This window comes from Gigantopelta aegis, chromosome 6, assembly GCF_016097555.1.
Source record: "Gigantopelta aegis isolate Gae_Host chromosome 6, Gae_host_genome, whole genome shotgun sequence".
Classification (NCBI taxonomy): domain Eukaryota; kingdom Metazoa; phylum Mollusca; class Gastropoda; order Neomphalida; family Peltospiridae; genus Gigantopelta; species Gigantopelta aegis.
The window spans coordinates 51,522,399-51,547,271 of record NC_054704.1 but is presented as its reverse complement, the minus strand read 5'-3'; the positions used below and the strand labels follow the sequence as shown (position 1 = coordinate 51,547,271).

General features: G+C 36.7%; 1 protein-coding gene across 1 annotated transcript in view; it reads left to right on the top strand.

Moving 5' to 3' along the window:
• LOC121375965 overlaps positions 1-24,873 on the top strand; it is a 58,302-nt gene that overhangs the window by 1,993 nt on the left and 31,436 nt on the right. Inside the window, exons 2-5 of the mRNA XM_041503710.1 lie at positions 14,854-15,012; positions 20,559-20,834; positions 23,762-23,909; positions 24,662-24,819. Coding sequence (XP_041359644.1) covers positions 14,916-15,012; positions 20,559-20,834; positions 23,762-23,909; positions 24,662-24,819 — 679 coding nt within the window. The 5' untranslated portion in view covers positions 14,854-14,915. The remainder of the gene's footprint in view (positions 1-14,853; positions 15,013-20,558; positions 20,835-23,761; positions 23,910-24,661; positions 24,820-24,873) is intronic.

Genomic DNA, 24,873 nt, shown 5'->3' with positions numbered 1-24,873 from the left:
TTTTCCCATCCCAACTATACGACTGATACTTGAGAGCCTGTGGTATGTACTGTAATGGTTTGTACGATCAGCAGCCATCAGTTCACTCAGGTTTTCCCATCCCAACTATACGACTGATACTTGAGAGCCTGTGGTATGTACTGTAATGGTTTGTACGATCAGCAGCCATCAATTCACTCTGGTTTTCCCATCCCAACTATACGACTGATACTTGAGAGCCTGTGGTTTGTATTGTAATGGTTTGTACGATCAGCAGCCATCAATTCACTCAGGTTTTCCCATCCCAACTATACGACTGATACTTGAAAGCCTGTGGTTTGTATTTTAATGGTTTGTACGATCAGCAGCCATCAATTCACTCAGGTTTTCCCATCCCAACTATAAGACTGATACTTGAGAGCCTGTGGTTTTTATTGTAATGGTTTGTACGATCAGCAGCCATCAATTCACTCAGGTTTTCCCATCCCAACTATACGACTGATACTTGAGAGCCTGTGGTTTGTATTGTAATGGTTTGTACGATCAGCAGCCATCAATTCACTCAGGTTTTCCCATCCCAACTATACGACTGATACTTGAGAGCCTGTGGTTTGTATTTTAATGGTTTGTACGATCAGCAGCCATCAATTCACTCAGGTTTTCCCATCCCAACTATACGACTGATACTTGAGAGCCTGTGAGATGTATTGTAATGGTTTGTACGATCAGCAGCCATCAATTCACTCAGGTTTTCCCATCCCAACTATACGACTGATACTTGAGAGCCTGTGGTTTGTAATGGTTTGTACGATCAGCAGCCATCAGTTCACTCAGGTTTTCCCATCCCAACTATACGACTGATACTTGAGAGCCTGTGGTATGTATTGTAATGGTTTGTACGATCAGCAGCCATCAATTCACTCAGGTTTTCCCATCCCAACTATACGACTGATACTTGAGAGCCTGTGAGATGTATTGTAATGGTTTGTACGATCAGCAGCCATCAATTCACTCAGGTTTTCCCATCCCAACTATACGACTGATACTTGAGAGCCTGTGGTATGTATTGTAATGGTTTGTACGATCAGCAGCCATCAATTCACTCAGGTTTTCCCATCCCAACTATAAGACTGATACTTGAGAGCCTGTGGTTTGTACGATCAGCAGCCATCAATTCACTCAGGTTTTCCCATCCCAACTATACGACTGATACTTGAGAGCCTGTGGTTTGTAATGGTTTGTACGATCAGCAGCCATCAGTTCACTCAGGTTTTCCCATCCCAACTATACGACTGATACTTGAGAGCCTGTGGTATGTATTGTAATGGTTTGTACGATCAGCAGCCATCAATTCACTCAGGTTTTCCCATCCCAACTATACGACTGATACTTGAGAGCCTGTGGTATGTAATGGTTTGTACGATCAGCAGCCATCAATTCACTCAGGTATTCCCATCCCAACTATAAGACTGATACTTGAGAGCCTGTGGTTTTTATTGTAATGGTTTGTACGATCAGCAGCCATCAATTCACTCAGGTTTTCCCATCCCAACTATACGACTGATACTTGAGAGCCTGTGGTTTGTATTGTAATGGTTTGTACGATCAGCAGCCATCAATTCACTCAGGTTTTCCCATCCCAACTATACGACTGATACTTGAGAGCCTGTGGTTTGTACAATCAGCAGCCATCAATTCACTCAGGTTTTCCCATCCCAACTATACGACTGATACTTGAGAGCCTGTGAGATGTATTGTAATGGTTTGTACGATCAGCAGCCATCAATTCACTCAGGTTTTCCCATCCCAACTATACGACTGATACTTGAGAGCCTGTGGTTTGTAATGGTTTGTACGATCAGCAGCCATCAGTTCACTCAGGTTTTCCCATCCCAACTATACGACTGATACTTGAGAGCCTGTGGTATGTATTGTAATGGTTTGTACGATCAGCAGCCATCAATTCACTCAGGTTTTCCCATCCCAACTATACGACTGATACTTGAGAGCCTGTGAGATGTATTGTAATGGTTTGTACGATCAGCAGCCATCAATTCACTCAGGTTTTCCCATCCCAACTATACGACTGATACTTGAGAGCCTGTGGTATGTATTGTAATGGTTTGTACGATCAGCAGCCATCAATTCACTCAGGTTTTCCCATCCCAACTATAAGACTGATACTTGAGAGCCTGTGGTTTGTACGATCAGCAGCCATCAATTCACTCAGGTTTTCCCATCCCAACTATACGACTGATACTTGAGAGCCTGTGGTTTGTAATGGTTTGTACGATCAGCAGCCATCAGTTCACTCAGGTTTTCCCATCCCAACTATACGACTGATACTTGAGAGCCTGTGGTATGTATTGTAATGGTTTGTACGATCAGCAGCCATCAATTCACTCAGGTTTTCCCATCCCAACTATACGACTGATACTTGAGAGCCTGTGGTATGTAATGGTTTGTACGATCAGCAGCCATCAGTTCACTCAGGTTTTCCCATCCCAACTATACGACTGATACTTGAGAGCCTGTGGTATATATTGTAATGGTTTGTACGATCAGCAGCCATCAATTCACTCAGGTTTTCCCATCCCAACTATACGACTGATACTTGAGAGCCTGTGGTATGTATTGTAATGGTTTGTACGATCACTGCAGAGATATATGTAAATATAACTAACACCTAAATAATAAAATAATAAATGTCAACTAATATTTTTTTCATCGTAGATTAACCCGTCTCACAGGTTTTCGTTTTATCACATTACCGATGATGTAATCAGTAATTCACATAAATCAAAGGAAAACTGACTTTCACATTTGTGGTAAATAGACAACTACTTCATTTTAAACTTACACAACAAAACAATAAACCTTTTTTTCCCCTTTTTTAAAAAATATGAATGGTATCGAATATAATTTGTCGATCAAATAAATTATTCATGTCAGCCGAGACGTTCCGAGTGGGGAATTCGGAACTCAGTCACAACTCCAAGGTATTCCGAATATTCCCGAGCTAAGACCATTGTGTTATCAAGACCATGTTTATTTAACTCTCTAACCATGATATTTGTATAACACCGTTAGTAACAGTTTGCGATGACACACTGCTGATTTCATTTTTTTGGTGGGTTTTTAAAAAAAAAAAATTAGGGGGGGGGGGGGAGGTTGAAGTACAACAATTGCTACAAATTCTGATACTGCTTTGTAAAAAAAACCCCATTTCACTTGTCCACCAGATAACCACTAAGGTAAATTATTTCGAACGCTTATGTGATAGCAGCAGGTTTCTTCTCTTATTCTCTAGATCAAGGGTTGAAGTGATGTTTTTTACCTTAAAGGTGCTCTCTCGAACTTGTATATATACTATAATTATGGTGGTTGCCCACCAAAATTATTTACAAACTTTGGCTTTGAGATGTAAACAACATATCTTCAACTATATATGCCCATAAAGAATTAATATCAAATAATTTAATTTACTAGTAGAATGTTTATTTTATTTTAGTATTTTTGCAACATATCTATCGATCATGGCCCTATATATGTACCTATAGCTGGGCACTATTTTATTCATTTCAATGTATTTTTCGTGCTTATTAATGTTCAAGCACGCTGTCCTGGGCACACAGGTCCAGGACATTCTGTTAGTGGTTAGTTGTTGGTGAGAGAGAATTAAGATGATGCAGCAGCCTTACAGTTAACCACTTAAACTCGATCTAGGTGGGAGCCGGTACAGGGACACGAACACAGTACCTACCAGACAGCCTATAAGACCGATGGCGTAACCATTTACAGTCAACTAATTACCCAATTTTGTGGATTCATCGATTTCATAAGATTTGTTTCACTGTGATAAGACAGGAATCCAGTCATACTATACTGAATGAGACTCTCTTTATGTGATTCTGTTTACACAAAGGGGGTGAGACGTAGCCCAGTGGTAGAGCGCTTGCTTGATGCATGGTCGGTTTGGGATCGATCCCCGTCAGTGGGCCCATTGGGCTATTTCTCGCTCCAGCCACTGTGCCACGACTGGTACATCAAAGGCCGTAGTATATGTGCTGTCCCTGTCTATGGGATGGTGCATATAAGAGATCCCTTGCTGCTAATCGAAAAGAGTAGCCCATGAAGTGACGACAGCGGGTTTCCTCCCTCGATATCTGTGTGGTCCATAACCATATGTCTGTCACTATATACCCATAAATAAAATGTGTTGAGTATGTCCTTAAATAAATCATTTCTTTTCCTTTCCTGTTTACACGATGTGAAAACCTTTCCTGATAGCTATAAATCAATAAATCCATTTTGAACTTTTATTATTTATTTATGCTTTCCATAATGTAACTGTAAGTTCTTATTGGCAGTTTTTGTCATCTGCTAAGGTGACATGTTAACATTAATGCTACATAATTATATATATATACATTTAACTAAGGAGTTTGTCTTGATGCATCTACATGTACTTTATACATATCCATCAATATTTATGCAGCAGTGTCTCCTGGATACTATAAAACATTGGAGGTTTCTGGTTACACTAGGTGTGACAGATTATTCCAGCTGCATATGATTGCTGGATTTTCACACAGTCTCATCAATCAAGAGATGAAATGTTTGAAATATTTCCTAATTGTGTTCAAGCTAGTTTAAAAAAAACAATGACATATATCACATTGTTGACCACAGAGGTGAATTTAACTCAAAAACAATACTAATGTTGTCAGTGGGATAAGCAGACTTGTAATTATTGCTAAAGAAAGCAGGTCAGTGGATCAATAAAGTTTGTTCTCTTCGGCTGAACTGTGTTGGGCAGGATGTTGACTACGCTGACACATACCTGTACTTTCAGTAGCTGTAGAGGTGAGACACTGTAGACGTGCAATATTATGAATGAATATTTGGATGTTTATATAGTTTTTTGTTTAATTTACCTGATTGTTCTTTTAGTGTTATTTTAAAATGAATACCTTCAGGAGTAATTTTTATTATTTCATTGGATCAAGTTCAAACATGTAGTGATAAAATAAATCATTTGGAGGTATACAGTTGAAGTTTATTTTGTTTAACGACACCACTGTAGCACATTGATTTATTAATCATAGGCTATGGATGTCTAACATTTTGGTAATTTTGATCTGTAGTCTCAGAGAGGAAACCCGCTACCCGGTACTTTTTTTCATAAGTAGCAAGGGATCTTTTATATGCACCATCCCACAGACAGGATAGCACATACCACGACCTTTGATATACTAGTCATGGTGCACTGGCTTTAACGATAGATGGTCCAATGGGCCCACTGATGGGGATCGATCCCAGACCGACTGCACATCAAGAAAGCACTTTACCACTGGGTTATGCATGTCCCTCCCGTGAAAGTGCGATACAGCTCAGTGGTATAGTGTTAATCAGAGTCTCAGGTACAATGTAGGGTCAATCACCTTTGTATATTTGTAACCCATTCTCAACCAGCTCTTTAGGCCTGCATAGTATATATATATATATATCAAAGGCATGCCATGCAGTGTGTGATTTTGGTTAAAATGTTTTAAGTGTCATAAGGACTCCCTGTTTGCAAATCTTTAGAGCCCGCCACCAATCCGGCGAGCCCTGCCATGCGTCTCCAGTAGAACAGATGATACACTAAATGTTTTGCATGAAACCATGGAAAAGTTTGCTATTCACGGCTGTGGCTTACCAGAATTTTGAGATATACTGCATATGTTGACTCTGTCATTTCGAATAATCAATGTAATTTGTACAAATAACTTTTATGAGCCATGCGGTAACATATGCTAGCCAAACTAGAGAGTCCTGTATAATTTTTGCAAGCCTCAGGCTCCAGGACTGTCCTCAAAATCACACACTGCCATGTGCTGTCCTACTTGTAGAGAAAGAAAGAAAGAAAGAAGTGTTTTATTTAACGACGCACTCAACACATTTTATTTACGGTTATATGGCGTCAGACATATGGTTAATGACCACACAGATTTTGAGAGGAAACCCGCTGTCGCCACTACATGGGCTACTCTTCCGATTGGCAGCAAGGGATCTTTTATTTGCGCTCCCCACAGGCAGGATAGCACAAACCATGGTCTTGCATACATACATGTATACAGAACCACAAATTTTTTTTAAATTTAGTTTTCTTTAATTTCTTTCAAATTATTCAATTTAAATCCCATTAATATTTGTGTCTCTTAAAATTACCAATGTCTTGTGAATATTTTAGGCCCATTTTGACAGTCTGTTTTGTATTGCCCAATATATCTAGGGTGATCTCCAGCTAAACAAAAAGAGTAAAACGTTTGTTTTTGTTTAACGACACCACTAGAGCACATTGATTTATTAATCATCGGCTCTTGGATGTCAAACATTTGGTCATTTTGTCCTATAGTCTTAGAGAGGAAACCCGCTACATTTTTCCATTAGTAGCAAGGGATCTTTTATGAGCATCATCCTAAAGACACGATAACACATACCACTGCCTTTGTTTGTGAAATTAACTTTATAATAAAACAAAGTGTATTAAAATATTTGCATTTGTTTTGGTGTTTGGTATATTGTGATAACCTGCAATGGAGAGGTTTATTGAGGTTTTTTGAGGGTGTAGCTATATGTGCACCTGTGCATACAAGTGCCAGTAAATTCTTATCAGTAAGTGCTGTATCAAATTATGTATTGTTCTATTGTGTCATAATATACTACTCAAAAGAATTTAAGGGTCAGACGATATTTTCGACATTATATTCTGAATGTCAATTATATTAGCTAGACCATAATGTCACGCATGGTATTGTTCCATTTTGACGAAAGTGGGTCTAAGCAACCCATAAATGAATTAAAATCCACTGTCATTGACACTGTCGACTAGTTCTAATGGCGAAAACATGCTTACATTTGCACGTAAATTAGGGCGAAAGCGAAAGGTCTGCTAAGTGCCCATAACTTGCTTTTTCACAAAGCGCTTCATTTGCACGCTTTGCACGTGTATTCCATGTTCCCAATGCTGAATTTCCGTATAATTGGAGCTTGCGTTTGTTTACGGTGCACACTCCAAATTCGACAATGGTACGACTTCAACTGACTATCGAAGATTGAGGAAGGGCTATTGCTTGGCTTCAGGATGGCAATACGCAAAGAAATGTTGCTCTGAGACTTGGTGTCAGTCAGAGTGTCGTTGGCCGACTGTGGCAACGGTACCAAGCAACGAATTCTGTTCGAAATCGTCCACGTTCGGGAAGACCCCAAAGCACTACAAATAGAGAGGACCGCTACATCACCAATATGGCTCTACGTCAACGCACAACCACTGCACGCCGATCACGTGACAATCTGCGGACTGCGACTGGAACTTGAGTGTCTGATCAAACCATACGCAATCGTCTGAGAGCCAATAATCTATGCTGCCGTCGCCAGGCTGTTCGACCACCACTCCTACCACGTCACAGAACGGTCATACGTCACTGGTGCATGCTTCATCTGCGGTGGCAACGTGTTCAGTGGGGTCGAGTGATGTTCACTGATGAGTCCAGGTTTAGTCTCCAGTTCAACGATGGTCGGGTTCGTGTCTACAGACGTCCTGGGGAGCGCTTCGCTGACGTTAACGTTAGACAACGTCACCGGTTCAGTGGTGGCAGCGTCATGGTGTGGGGCGCCATCTCTATCCACCACAGGACAAACACACACACACACCCCCCCCCCCCATGTGGTGGATGGCAATCTGAATGGAATCCGCTATCTGAATGAGATTATCCGGCCGTTGGTTCTCCCAGGCCTTCAGCAGTTCTGCAGGATGACAATGCCAGGCCCCACCGCGCCAGGGTGGTAACGGACTTTCTCAGACAACAAGGTATCGCCAGGATGGATTGGTCAGCATATTCGCCTGACTTGGCCCCAATAGAGCATGCCTGGGATGAATTAGGCAGGAGAGTTCGGGATAACCATGCCCCTCCGGCCAACCTTCATGATCTGGGTCAACTTCTTATGGCAGAGTGGCAGGCCATTCCCCAAGAGTTCTTCAGACGTCTGATCAACAGCATGAGGCAACGATGTGTCGAGTGTATTCGCGCCAGGGGTGGATTCACACACTATTAAACGAATGTTCTAATGTGTAAAATCCATGTTTGACAACCTTCAACTTTGACAGCATGTCATGTGACTTTCTTGTATACAGTGACGTTTATTTGTGGGTTTTTTGTAAATATGGAACAATAAATAAAAACTTTGGTGTAGTTTACATCATCAATCTAATACACTCTGAAACTTATTTGGTTATAAATTTTTGACCCTTAAATTCTTTTGAGTAGTATATATATGATACTTCCAAACCCCGTCGTTGGGCCCATTGGGCTATTTCTCATCACTGGTATATCAAAGGCCATGGTATGTGCTATACTGTCTGTAGGATGGTGCATATATATGTGTGTGTGTGTGTGTGTGTGTGTGTGTTTGTAATTTTATATGTGTTCATATCAATGGTTGTGTGTGTGCATGTGTATGTTAAACACCAAATAACAATAGTTTTGATTTTTTTTTTTTTTTTTAATGTACTGAGGTTTTTAAACAAATATTTCTTTCCCAATGTATCCAGTGTTTTCCAACTATAGTACATCAAAGCCATGGTATGTGCTGTCCTGTATCAGAAAAGCAAATTTCAAACCATGTACAGCTACGTTAGCAGCAAACTCCAACACCATCTTTAATTTACACACAAGATCAGATGCAGAACACACTTTAAACGTTTTAAATTTGATTGCTTCTTTATTTTAAGACTGCAGTAAATAATAAATATCAATCTAAACTGTGCCCAGCATAAAATGACTAGGGGATGTAATTAGGACAATTAATATGGTGCCACTCATTTTGTCTTGCTATATAGCCATGGCAACTTTTATGACTTTAACTTTACCCCTTAATGACCTCTTTTAATGGTATCCAAAATGTCATGGTGCATTACAATATTATTATTTGAGGTGACACATCATTGTTTCTGGCAAAGATGACACTGTTGTAGACACCATGGGGAATTAAAAATAAATATGTAGACATGCAACCTGGGTCAAAACCAACACATGTGCTGACTGCAAAAACCAGCAGTATTTTGTATTGCCCAATATATCTAGGGTGATCTCCAGCTAAACAAAAAGAGTAAAACGTTTGTTTTTGTTTAACGACACCACTAGAGCACATTGATTTATTAATCATCGGCTCTTGGATGTCAAACATTTGGTCATTTTGTCCTATAGTCTTAGAGAGGAAACCCGCTACATTTTTCCATTAGTAGCAAGGGATCTTTTATGAGCATCATCCTAAAGACACGATAACACATACCACGGCCTTTGATATACATGTACCAGTCGTGGTGCACTAGCTGGAACGAGAAATAGCCCAATGAGCCCACCGACGGGGATCGATCCCAAACCGACCACGCATCAAGCGAACGCTTTACTACTGGGCTAAGTGCCACCTCTTCTAAATTAAGTAAAAGGAAAGTTCATATATTGATTATTTCCACTCACTGTAGTTAACTGCCCTGTTAATAGAATTTATTTAAATAATATTACTAAGATGAAAATTTTGTAAAAGAATAATTTCACAGACTACATGAACATAATTTATATATATGTATGTACTGAATGTTTGTAGGGGGGGGGGGGACATTTTGTTTTCAAAAATTTGATTGATGATATTTCGAGTCATTTGAAAATTGATTAGCAACTACTGTTTAAAGGCATATTGTTACAGACCATGCACTGACCTATTTAATGGTCTAACAAAGTATAACCTGAACAAAAATAATTTGATTTGTCCCTAAATGTACTTTATCCAACCATCTTCATAACCACCATACTCCATTTATTAAAGACATTTTGTAAAAATAATTGAATTATGGCAATGGTCCATAATTCAAAAATTAAAATTGCTGACAGGGATGACATGGATTTCACTCCATCATAGTTTAGTTAAGCTGATGCGATAGCTAGATTTGGTTTCCAACAATTAATGTAATTTTTATTTATTATCCATTTTTAGAGAAATAAGGTCCTTAAATCCATGACAGTATGCCTTTAATGCTTTAAAATTGGGTAGCAATCTCTGAAATTTGCTTAGCGAATCACGACATGATACTGAATAAAACGATCCCTGTTTGTTTGTTTCGGGGTTTGTTGTTTGTTTATTATTATTTTATTTTTTTTAAATGTCTCATTTATGAAATTTCATCTGGGAATTAAACAAACAAAAAAACATGACATTATATTTCTCTAAATTATTGAACTAAAATGTGATAGTAACAGTTACTGTAAAAGAAATATGATAATAAAAATTGTTGAATAATTTATGATATTATCCATGTTACATGCCCTTTTTTTTGCACACAATGGGATAATGGCTGCTGATTATTGATGTTAAGTGGTATTTCATACAAGCCAACTAATTTACACACGTTTCTTTACCCAGACTAGCAAACAATATTTTCTAACTAAATCATACATGTAATTATATTTCTTTTGAAAATACTACACGTGGTTATGAGATACCAAGGAATTTTAAACTTAAGGCTATTTGTTTATACTTCAACACTTGGAGTAGATAGAGAAGAAACCCACCACAGGTGCATATAGAGGATGTTTTGTGTGTGTGTGTGTATGTCTGTTGTGTGTGTGTGTCTGTTGTGTGTGTGTGTGTGTGTATAATGTCTCTCTGTGTGTGTGTGTATGTCTGTTGTGTGTGTATGTCTGTTGTGTGTGTGTCTGTGTGTGTGTATGTCTGTTGTGTGTCTGTGTGTGTGTGTGTTTGTTTCTGTGTGTGTGTGTGTGTGTGTCTGTGTGTGTTTGTGATCATGTGTTTGTGTGTGTGTATGTGTGTGTGTGCATGTTGTGTGTTTGTGTGTGTGTATGTCTGTTGTGTGTGTGTGTGCATGTGTGTGTGTGTGTATGTCTGTTGTGTGTGTGTGTGTATGTCTGTGTGTGTGTGTGTGTATGTCTGTTGTGTGTGTGTGTCTGTGTGTGTGTATGTCTGTTGTGTGTCTGTGTGTGTGTGTGTTTGTTTCTGTGTGTGTGTGTGTGTCTCTGTGTGTGTTTGTGATCATGTGTTTGTGTGTGTATGTGTGCATGTGTGTGTGTGCATGTTGTGTGTTTGTGTGTGTGTATGTGTGTGTGTGTGTGTGTGTGTGTGTGCATGTGTGTGTTGGGGATTGGTGATGCTTTCTACATGCATACGTACAAGTTCAAAGTTCTTCTTCTTCTGCATTCAATCTTTTTTACGGCCATCATGTCAGTAATCTGGATGTGGCGATGACGTCTGCCATCTTCCAGAGTTTGACGACAGGTCCCCTGAGTTTGGTGTTGAGGGACGGGTCTTCCGTCCAGACTTTTTGTCGAATTTCTTCTAGGTGCGGGCTAAGTTGCAACTACTTCAATGGAAGTTGTATATATAACAATAAATGCGCTTTAACATATGTCAGGGGGGATTTGTCATGAGCAGGACGGGAGGGGGGGGGGTCAAGACTCCCTGGTTCCATTGTCTGCACATCATATAACAAGGTAACCTCTGCCAAATAGCATCGAAGGATCTGTTATATATACATTTACTCATAAAAAGGAATGCACCACAGCTTTTGATTTAGCATGGGTCCCTGATGATACGAGGTACTTAATAATTGTATTAGGATATTTTAAAACTGCTTTGTAATTTTATTATAATTATTAGTTGAAGAAACTTTTTATTTTAATTGTTACTTGAATCAACGATGCAGAAAAATCTACATATTTGATATCAAAAGTACACACATGCTTACAATCGGCCTACCCCCGCTCAATGAATGAAAAAACCTAACTCAAAATCGAGTCGCGTTATTTACTATTTTTAAGTATAGAAGCACAAAATGTCATAAAAATAAAGTACATGTATATAACTGTAATTTGCATGGTTGAATTTTTCTTGAAGCGATCAATAAAAAACTGTTTTTATGATTTTTTTTTATTGATTTAGCAGTCAGCAGATGGCTGCATGGTCTTTAAAATATTGCTTGCAACATAAGATAGGACAAACTTCTTTTTTTTTTCTTTTTTTTTAAATACCTTTGGTTATTTCTATTTTTTATCTAAATACTCTTTTAATATTTATTCAAATATAATACTGGCTGTATTATATTGTAGTAGTAGTCATATTTTTAAAGTAAAACTCTATTGATCTACATTCTTAGTTTACATTTTCAAATTTTAGTGCCCTTATTTGCTTCCATAGAAAAACAATTGATGTGCGACTCAAAGGAGCAGACTCTAGTTTTAACCCATAAAAAATGGACATGAAGTTTTGTTAATTTACAAACCTGTAACACATTTGGATAAAGTTACAATAGAGTGAAAGAAGAGTCTATGACGTTAAAACGGCAAATATCCTTAAAAATAGACTAGAACATGAATCAGTAAACCGCTACTTCCCGGACGCATGTGCATTTTTAAAAATATGACCAGAAACACTTCGGTTCTTCGGAAATGGATAATCTAAAGAGTAAAATATCCGTAATGTTTGATTTCAATGATCATAAACGGCTCTATATTAAATAGTGAAAAAACCGACACTACTAGAGCACATTGATTTATTCATTGTCATGCCATGAGTGACTGAGGGCACTTAATCCTGTTGTTCCTCAACAGAAATAAATAATAATATAACTAAATGTAGATTTATTCATTGTCATGCCATGAGTGACTGAGGGCACTTAATCCTGTTGTTCCTCAACAGAAATAAATAATAATATAACTAAATGTAGATTTATTCATTGTCATGCCATGAGTGACTGAGGGCACTTAATCCTGTTGTTCCTCAACAGAAATAAATAATAATATAACTAAATGTAGATTTATTCATTGTCATGCCATGAGTGACTGAGGACACTTAATCCTGTTGTTCCTCAACAGAAATAAATAATAATATAACTAAATGTAGATTTATTCATTGTCATGCCATGAGTGACTGAGGACACTTAATCCTGTTGTTCCTCAACAGAAATAAATAATAATATAACTAAATGTAGATTTATTCATTGTCATGCCATGAGTGACTGAGGGCACTTAATCCTGTTGTTCCTCAACAGAAATAAATAATAATATAACTAAATGTAGATTTATTCATTGTCATGCCATGAGTGACTGAGGGCACTTAATCCTGTTGTTCCTCAACAGAAATAAATAATAATATAACTAAATGTAGATTTATTAATTGTCATGCCATGAGTGACTGAGGGCACTTAATCCTGTTGTTCCTCAACAGAAATAAATAATAATATAACTAAATGTAGATTTATTCATTGTCATGCCATGAGTGACTGAGGGCACTTAATCCTGTTGTTCCTCAACAGAAATAAATAATAATATAACTAAATGTAGATTTATTCATTGTCATGCCATGAGTGACTGAGGGCACTTAATCCTGTTGTTCCTCAACAGAAATAAATAATAATATAACTAAATGTAGATTTATTCATTGTCATGCCATGAGTGACTGAGGGCACTTAATCCTGTTGTTCCTCAACAGAAATAAATAATAATATAACTAAATGTAGATTTATTCATTGTCATGCCATGAGTGACTGAGGGCACTTAATCCTGTTGTTCCTCAACAGAAATAAATAATAATATAACTAAATGTAGATTTATTCATTGTCATGCCATGAGTGACTGAGGGCACTTAATCCTGTTGTTCCTCAACAGAAATAAATAATAATATAACTAAATGTAGATTTATTCATTGTCATGCCATGAGTGACTGAGGGCACTTAATCCTGTTGTTCCTCAACAGAAATAAATAATAATATAACTAAATGTAGATTTATTCATTGTCATGCCATGAGTGACTGAGGGCACTTAATCCTGTTGTTCCTCAACAGAAATAACAAATAATAATATAACTAAATGTAGATTTATTCATTGTCATGCCATGAGTGACTGAGGGCACTTAATCCTGTTGTTCCCCAACAGAAATAACAAATAATAATATAACTAAATGTAGATTTATTCATTGTCATGCCATGAGTGACTGAGGGCACTTAATCCTGTTGTTCCTCAAAAGAAATAAGAAATAATAATATAACTAAATGTAGATTTATTCATTGTCATGCCATGAGTGACTGAGGGCACTTAATCCTGTTGTTCCCCAACAAAAATAACAAATAATAATATAACTAAATGTAGATTTATTCATTGTCATGCCATGAGTGACTGAGGGCACTTAATCCTGTTGTTCCCCAACAGAAATAACAAATAATAATATAACTAAATGTAGATGTATTCTAAAAAATTACAAATAAGTGATCACGAGGCCAATTTAGGCTTTAAAGTAAATTGTAATATTGTTCTCTGGAAATTGAATATGCAGCATTGGCAAATACTACATACAGTTCAATTTCAATCACACCAGTCATGAAAATTAAACCACAATGGGTCCACTGACGGGGATCGATCCTGCATCAAGCAAACGCTTTACCACTGGACTACATTCCGTCCCGTCTCCCCCCCCCCCCCCCCCACTCTACATGTATTCCTTTTCTGACTGCCGTGACCATTGCATGCAGAGATGGTTTGACCTAATTTGTGTTTAGCTCAATGTTGAAGTTTCACATTTACCTCTAAGTAACTAGTCCTACATGTAAGTCAGTGAAATTTGGTTTATAGTTGCACTTATACACATGTTCACCACAATGCATGTGAAAAAATTATTAACATTTTAATTTAACTCTTTTTTTTTTTAATTTAACTTCTTCTTTTTTATTGTTGAATTAATTTTTTTTTTAAAGAAAAAGGTTTCTACCCTGCTCTTGGTTTGTAGATATATGAATGTCAAAAACAATTTCTGTCTATTTTGTAGGACAAAATAAGCCTGGGTCTACAGATTCCCTGCACTGGTGTACTGCTTGATAATGTCGGAAGATGAAGATGAAGGCAGTGTTATGTATGGATGTAGCTCTGTGGCTGTTTCTGATGTGTCTTGTACCAACTCGGATGTATTCTATGAAAAGATTTGGAGGTAATCAGTGTTAAAAAAGACTGTCCGAGTTTCCTTGCAGATTTATGACATATCCAAATAATTAAATGGACAGTCAACTCAAACCAGAGCCTTATGTGTTGGAAAGATGCATACCCGGACCACCAACACATACTGATACTTTAACAAATGAAAAAAAGCGTAATTTTAGAGTTAATAAAAAAACATGATTATTCCTGCTAACTGGGGGCAGCCATTTTATTTCGTTTTTGTGACGTCCGGTGGTATAGCTTGGGGCGAAGTGATGTCAGCTCCATCCATCTGCTCTATGCACAGTGTATACAAACGCTCTAATTTACAACAAGTCGCTTCACTTTCATCAACCTGATTCGTTAAACAGAATAAATGTCTTGATAGTATAATAAACTATTTAACTAAATATATTTCAATTTGAATCAGTAGAATGAGTTGTAGTATTTTTCTCTCTTACAAAATCCAAAGAAAAAATGCATATTATTAGGCCTATTGGTAGGGTACATTGGAGCAAAAACGACCACTTACGATACCCAAGTGATAATTTTCTTTTCTTTGAGACTACGTAATTGGTCAGTTTTGTGATTTTAGATGGGGGAAAGTCTACTTAATCAAGGGTTTTATAGAATTACTTGCCATAAAGCAGGATGGCTGATAATGTCCATTACAATTTCAGGGGCGTCTGCACGGTTATCACACAATACCCTGTGATCTTAATAAAAGAGTCACATATTTTTAGTGCGTCTAGACACATTGACTAGGGACCATCTAAATATACACCTGCCAATCAGGAACCACAGGTACAGGCCATAGAAAGAAAAGACCAGTTAACTAAGAAAACACTCCGATTATTATATCAGTACATGGGTTAATTTATGGACAAAACATAATACAGTTATTTCGACACTGACAATGGTGGTTTATTTTGTATTTAAAAATAATATATACTTATTGGTGGCTTACTGGGATGGATATTATTACAGAACATTGCGATGTGTCCGCAAAAATCAGGTACGTTTTGTTTCTTCAGTTCTGAGACTAATTCTTGATGTGACACATTAAGTATTACGTAGCCACTGGCTCGCCAGAGGGTGTATTAACTGGGATGGAACAAAATGACTGTGTCCGTTATATATAATAACCATCACATTTAACCGTTTTATTAATTAACTATATGATTATACTTGTTAAGCAATAATGTGCATTATATATCGTAGAATATGCATACCAGTCCAAAAGCCTTGCATGAGCATCCCTTTAAAGAAGTGTTTTTAACATTAATGTTTGTAGTGCTACTCAAATTTTTAAAAGTTCATAATGTACTCTTCTTCTTTTTTTAACATACGTACACAGGCATGCAGAAAAAATGCAACTACCAATCCGGCGGACAATCTGGGGTTTTTTTCTGACAGAATTTTATTTATTAATTTATTAATTTGTTATTTTATTGTTTTTGCATTGAATCCGCGACTCCGCATCAGCCATGCCAGAATTCCAAACCATTCAAACAAACAGTTCAGAATGATGAGGGAATACACAATGATACATGTACCGTATTGCCAATAGACTACTTCAAAAATCCGAACTGCGCATGCGCTATATTCCGGAAACGGGTTATAGAGAAAACGGAACCGTGCCAAAACGGCCCCAAACCAAAACGGAACCAAATTGTCAAAAACGAAACCTAGTGTTAGCTCAAACGGCACTAATAAAATATATGGCTTAAACGGAAGCTCAAAATTAAATGTATGGCTAAAACGGCCTTACAAACATGCATTGTTTACATTATGCAACATTTAATAATGGATGTTCGGACCAAACATTTTCAGGTTTTAACACCCCAACACCGTTTTCAACCCCCTTCAAAACACCCCCCCCCCCAAAAAAAAACAAAAAAAAAAACCCCCCACCCCAACAAACAAAAAAAAAGAAAAAAAAAAAAACGACCAAAAAACCCACCCAAAAATACGAAAATGGTTCCATTTTGATAATTTCCATTTAGCCTCATTCCTCGGAAATGGAGCCGGTCAAAGGTCAGTAGTTCCTTCAAATGATTTGTTTACGTTGAAAATATATTACCGATGTGTTTTGAATAGATTCTTCTGTTAAATGCTTGCGGGATGTCACTTGAATTTTGTAAATCTATATGAAAAAATGTGAAAAGCCTAGTCTGGACTAATAGCTTTTGGATTTGATTTCGTTCGTTTGCCACGTGATCTTGATCACTAACCATGTGTCCTTATATAATATTTTTGGTTATTAATACATGTGTGTTTTTTGTTCAGAGGGTTGGTAAAATAGTTGGGAGGTAAACTTGTGGCGTTAACTTCTCTATCAAAAGTTTGTTGCACCTCGAACTTTGACCCAGCTGGAAGTTATTTTGTTTAGTACTACCTGTACAGAAACTGATACATTTTAAACAAGAAAATGTATTTAATATATACTGAAGAACAAAAGAAACACAATTATTTATTTTTTTAAATTATTTTTTAATTAAAATTATCAGGGCTAGCTCTGCCACTCGCCAAATTCGCCAACTGCAAATTTCAGGAACAATTGGCAAATTTTTGATTTGGAGAAAAAATTTCATGTACTGATTGATATTTTGTTGAAAAATAACGGTAGGCCTAGATTTTGCATATTTAAAGATAATTTTTTTTTTTTTTTTTTTTTTTTTTTATTATTACCCCCAGATCATAGGTAATGTCAAGCTTGGGGAGCCTTGAATCATTGTCTTACAGTATCACATAAAAGTTATATACAAATAGTATGACATACAAAATTATAAAAATATATATTATATATGTGATGTTTAAGATTTTCTGTATTACAAATATGAATCTATATAGGCTTCCTCATACAATTAGTTTCCAACTAGATACCCAGGTCAACTTTAGAACTGATTGTTATTGGGTATTTAATATAATAATAATGACATTTGGTATCTATAACAGAGAAAAGACAGATAAAGTATGAAAGTAAAAGTATGATGTTTAAAAAGAGATATAGCAAAGATATGTTTTTTAATTTCCAAACAAGCTATGTCATTTTACAGATAGAAACATAGGCATACAAATATACAAGATATAATTTTATGATTCATCATTAAAAAGGTGAAGCCACTTTCCCCAACATTCATTAAATTTGTCATACTCACAGTTTTTGAAAAAAGAAAGGAATGTTTTATTTAACGACGCACTCAACACATTTTATTTACGGTTATATGGCGTCAGACATATGGTTAAGGACCACACAGATTTTGAGAGGAAACCCGCTGTCGCCACTACATGGGCTACTCTTCCGATTAGCAGCAAGGGATCTTTTATTTGCGCTTCCCACAGGCAGGATAGCACAAACCATGGCCTTTGTTGAACCAGTTATGGATCACTGGTCGGTGCAAGTGGTTTACACCTACCCATTGAGCCTTGCGGAGCACTCACTCAGGGTTTGGAGTCGGTATCTGGATAAAAATCCCATGCCTCGACTGGGATCCGAACCCAGTACCTACCAGCCTGTAGACCGATGGCCTGCCACGACGCCACCGAGGCCGGTCGCAGTTTTTGAAGTAAATATACCTGTCAATATGAGATTTATGTTGCAGTGTATTTTTCATGATATTAATATTAAGATTATTGCCGAGTATTTTCGTACAATAGATATGATATTTTACATTAATTTAAAGATAATTTGGCGAATGGTTTTGCTTACTCAGAGCTAGCCCTGATTATCAAATTTGTGTGTGTTAAAATTACCTTTATCTCGCCTTCATGTAAAATTCTTTAATCTCATTGGTTGTTTGCCGTTGGACAAATCCCTTATATACCCCTGTGGGCGGAGCCAAATTCTCTTATACCCCGTCTGTAATTTTCAACAGTTTCCAGCCATCCCAATTAATGCTAAAGCAATAATTAGATTATAAATAACATTGATAATCAATCAAAATTAAAAACATTTTAATTAATATCTGTTTCAGACAATTTCGTATTACAAATATTTGAAGTTAAAAACTCGTTTATCGATGGAACTATTTTTCGTCACTGGCAAGTGGTTTCGTTTCGCTCTATTAATAAATTGTTAACAATTATTGTCTGGCGTTATTTTGATTATTTGGCTATATGGTTTAACATGTCGGCAAGATAAATTTGTTGTAGAAGCATCTCTCGGAGTATATGGCTTTTTATGTACCCTTTGTGTGCTCTTTTACCCCCGCGCCTTCGGCCATATATCCCTCGTGATGCTTCTACAACTTATAATGTCTTGTGAACATTTTAGGCCCATGTTGACAGTCTGTTTACTGAATTAATTGTGTCACAAACAAATCTACTCTTCAAAAAAAGTAGGGGAACCTGAAATATTAATGTTAATATCAACTATTAGACCGAACATACGTTTTGTCCACAGACATCCTAGTAAAGAACGTTCAGGTCTGTTTATCAACACACCGAAAACATAGTTTGCACGTGCGTAGGGCGTCATTCTCGATTTTGACAATTTCCAGGAAGGTCCATTAATCACTGTGGAACATTATTTCTGTCATTCTTTTTCATTCTGTTGACCATACAGTTGTTATTGTTTTGTTTTTAGTAATTTTTATTGTTTGAATTTGGATTTACTGATATAAAAAAAAGCCCGTCAACTTTCAAATTTCACTTCTGACCCCAATCGTCCTTCAAGATCTTTGGTGGTCATAAAACCTACTGTAATACTGAACTACCGGTTGTAATGTTTGCCCAATTAATTCACTCTTACCATATAACCATTCCCCACAGCTAATATACCTTACAATTTTGACAATTGTAAATTCTTATTAGAGTTCCTCTACTTTTTTTGAAGAGTATATATATATATATAATTGAAATATTTGCATTTCTTATGTTGTTCAGTGTATAATTTAATTAATAATGCTTTGCAAATACTACAGGATTATATGAATACTTTTAACTGGTTTGGGGGGGGTGGGATGTAGCCCAGTGGTGAAGTGCTCGCCTGATGTGTGGTTGGTCTGGGATCAATCCCCGTCGGTGGACCCATTGGGCTATTTCTCATTCCAGCCAGTTCAGCACGACTGGTATATCAAAGGCTGTGGTATGTGCTATCATGTCTGTGGAATGGAGCATATAAAAGGTCCCTTTCTACAAATGGAAACATGTAGCAGGTTTCGTCTCTAAGACTATATATGTCAAAAGTACCAAATGTTTGATATCCAATTGTAGGCCCTCTCATTTACCGCTTTTTGGTAAAATCATAGAGACTGAAATTTCATTTCCCATGATTATTATATCAAATACGACTATTCAGTAAAAATAATATATATATATATATATATATATATATATGTATTTATATTTATATATATATATTATTATTAGTTTCCTATGGGTTCCCATGATCACACGGCACGGAACCGAAAAGTGTTTCCCGTGAAAGTTGAAATCCTATGGCCTACAATAGCTAACGATTAATAAACCAGTGTGCTCTAGTGGTGTCGTTAAACAAAACAAACCTTAACTTTTATCTTTTTAACTGATTTGGGACGATTACTATTTTTTCCACAGATGTTTCACCATCGATGCCCTACAAATTTGTGAACGAAACGCTGGTCCTCAACTGCACCTTACACAGCAGTAGCACGGATACTTACAATGCATCGAGGCTGTTCTTTGAATTCAACGATGCAACAATGGAAGACTATGTCACTAGACTAGACAACAGAACCATACAGCTGAAGAAAGTCATGATCACTGCCAGTGATGCTGGCTTATACAGTTGTCTTTTACGAATTCCCTCCGTGGGTAATGAGTATGTCGGGTCTCAAGACGTACAAGTGGAATGTAAGTACATGGTATTCAGTGACTGTGACATTTAGTACATGGTATTCAGTGACTGCAGTGTGACATTTAGTACATGGTATTCAGTGACTGTCATATTTAGTACATGGTATTCAGTGACTGTGATATTTAGTACATGGTATTCAGTGACTGTGATATTTAGTACATGGTATTCAGTGACTGTGACATTTAGTACATGGTGTTCAGTGATTGTGATATTTAGTACATGGTGTTCAGTGACTGGTGTTCAGTGACTGATATTTAGTCCATGGTATTCAGTGACTGTGACATTTAGTACATGGTATTCAGTGACTGTGATATTTAGTACATGGTATTCAGTGACTGTGACATTTAGTCCATGGTATTCAGTGACTGTGACATTTAGTACATGGTATTCAGTGACTGTGATATTTAGTACATGGTATTCAGTGACTGTGACATTTAGTCCATGGTATTCAGTGACTGTGACATTTAGTACATGGTATTCAGTGACTGTGATATTTAGTACATGGTATTCAGTGACTGTGATATTTAGTACATGGTATTCAGTGACTGTCACATTTAGTACATGGTATTCAGTGACTGTGATATTTAGTACATTGTGTTCATTGATTGTGATATTTAGTACATGGTGTTCAGTGACTGGTGTTCAATGACTGTGACATTTAGTACATGGTATTCAGTGACTGTGACATTTAGTACATGGTGTTCGGTGACTGTGGTGTTTAGTGACTGTGGTGTTTAGTGACTGTGACATTTAGTACATGGTTTTCAGTGACTGTGGCATTTAGTACATGGTATTCAGTGACTGTGATATTTAGTACATGGTATTCAGTGACTGACATTTAGTATATGGTATTCAGTGACTGACATTTAGTACATGGTATTCAGTGACTGACATTTAGTACATGGTATTCAGTGACTGTGACATTTAGTACATGGTATTCAGTGACTGTGATATTAGCTAAATAATGTAGTCCAGTTTATGAAATAGCTGCAAAATGGCTTTTCTAAATCTTTTTTGAATCCCTTTTAATATACATTGTAAACTATTATATATGTATGTCATGTATTTTGTCTTAATCTCAAACAATTTTATTTTGTAAACCCTGAAAATCATTTAAAACACACACACACACACACACACACACATGTAAATGTGAAACTGAAAGTAGCGTGCTAATAGATATTAATAACTGATGATTCATAAAAAAAAATATATTTACATCAGAAACCAGAAAACTCCTGAAACTAAAAACTAAAAGTAGCAGTTTATATTAATGACTATATTAATAATCTGAGATTCATATGATCTATTAAAAAATAAATGCTCTTTTTTTCACTTTTTGTACCCTATATAAATCAAAATAAGTAAACAAAGTTGTTTTTTTTTTTTTTTTTTTTTTATAAATAATAAATATAATTACATGTAATTAATTAATTAAATACAAATGAGCAACAAATCCTTAAGGAAACATGTGGAAAGTGAAAGTAGCAGTCTAAAGATTATTATAACCTCTGATTGATTACAGTTTTTCATAGGTACCCCCAATCAACAATACTGAGGGTGCTATGGTTATCAAAAGTTAAAGTTTGTTTTGTTTAACAACACCACTAGAGCATATTGATTTATTAATCATTAGCTATTGGATGTCAAAGATTTGGTAATTTTTATGTGCATGTATATATGATGATGATGATGATGATGATAACTAGTTTAACGTGCCCATATACTACTAGGGTTTCGAACACGCCCATCCCGAGTCTGACCTCCGATAAGATAATGTATATATGTATATAGTCTTAAGGAGGAAACTGGCTGGAACAAGAAATAGCCCAATGGGCCCACTGACAGGGATTGATCCCAGGCCAAACGCACATCAAGTTAAACCTTTACCACTAGGCTACATCCTGCCCACTGTTAGGTATATAGAACACAACGTAAGCATATCACATAGATCACAGGCACCCCCAACCAACAATACTGAGGGTGCTATATATATGGTTATCAAAGGCCATGGTATGTACTGTCTTGTGTATTGGAAAGCGACACGGTACCAAGTGAGCTATGACACTAAACATGTCAGGATCTTGACGTCTGTTGTGTGATTTCATTTTTGAAGTCTGATTAGGTCCAAAATTTTACGGCAACTTCGACTTTTCACTACTGCTAATAACTCGGCGACTTGAGCCGACTTTTGGCGAAGAAAACGCTCATTTTGCCAGCAAGATTAGGGCCTGTACATGGGACCTGGACCCGTGCTAATAAAACTTAAAGTCTAGACTTTAATAAAGTCCGACCGGCCTCGGTGGCGTCATGGCAGGCCATCGGTCTACAGGCTGGTAGGTACTGGGTTCGGATCCCAGTCGAGGCATGGGATTTTTAATCCAGATACCGACTCCAAACCCTGAGTGAGTGCTCCGCAAGGCTCAATGGGTAGGTGTAAACCACTTGCACCGACCAGTGATCCATAACTGGTTCAACAAAGGCCATGGTTTGTGCTATCCTGCCTGTGGGAAGCGCAAATAAAAGATCCCTTGCTGCCTGTCGAAAAAAGAGTAGCCTATGTGGCGACAGCGGGTTTCCTCTTCAAAACAGTGTCAAAATGACCATATGTTTGACGTCCAATAGCCGATGATAAGATAAAAAATCAATGTGCTCTAGTGGCGTCGTTAAATAAAACAAACTTTACTTTAATAAAGTCCAGACTTTAACGTAATGCTATTTGAATGGCGTTGCCTTAATGTTAAAGTCTGGACTTTATTAAAGTCTAGACTTTAAGGTTTATAAGCATGGGGCCTGCAGTGCCTGCTGGGTAATCATCCCCCTTGTGGCTTATGGTAACCACTTGAGAGACAGATCCATAATCACAACCATAGAAATAGGAGAAAGATTGCTGTGCATTTATTTGTGATATTTGTTGTTGCAGATGCACCCCATGCTGTGAAGATAAACAACACCTCCTGTGTCGTCTTCAACTGGGATGAGGGCATGCGGTGTGACTGGGACATTGGAATCTACGTTCATGAGGAGAATGTTGCAGTTGCTGTCATGTATTATATTTTTCGGGACCCAAAGTAAGATTTTGTTTAGAGACACATACACTTACTGGTACTTAATATATATACATTGTATCTTTGAAACAGCCATCATTTAGATATAAACTATTCTTTCCTACTCTTTACTCATCCAGGGAAAAATACCATAGCCATTTCACATTTTTCCATAATACCTAGCATTTCAGCATGAGTTGTGTCATGTAAATGAGGGACTGGAATAAATATTTAAAAAAATAATAATACTAATAAGATATATGTATATTATAATAATAATAATAATAATAATAATAATACCTGGGATTCAATGAAACCACAGAGGATAAGACCATCATTAAAAACCAAAAAACCTGACTTAATAATTAAATATTTTTTTTAAAATTAATTCTAGACAATGGTCACATCATATATGTTGTTTGTCATCTAAGTTTGAATAGTTTTAATGGACAGCATAATATGAGCCTCACTTAGAACAAAAAAAGATCAGAGGTGATTATCAGGTAAAGTATATACCCCTCTTTGGAGCAGAGACTTTGCTGTTAACTTTTGTTTTAACACCAGAAGATGTATATTTGATGAATGTTAAACAACATCCCAACACATAAAACATAGTGTTGTTTTTATGGGGGTTTTGTTTGTTTGTTTGTTTGGTTGCTTTTTTCTTTAGCACATGCAGGCTTAAAAAAGATTTTTTTATAGGTTTTATCATTAAAATTATTTCTGACATTGTACTATGAATAGATTTGTGTTTTTATTATTATTGTTGATTCCAGTTCTTACCCATGTCCTGATGCTGGGAGGACGTACTGCTACTGGAATGCTGATAATTTCCGCGCTGTATATGCTTATTATGTTGCTGTCACAGTGACAAACTTGAAAACGAATGTGTCCAATTCAAGTCACATTCCTTGGTTTATTACTAACAGTGTTGGTGAGTACATTATAATTAATGTCATTAAGTACATGCACAGTGAAATGCACTATA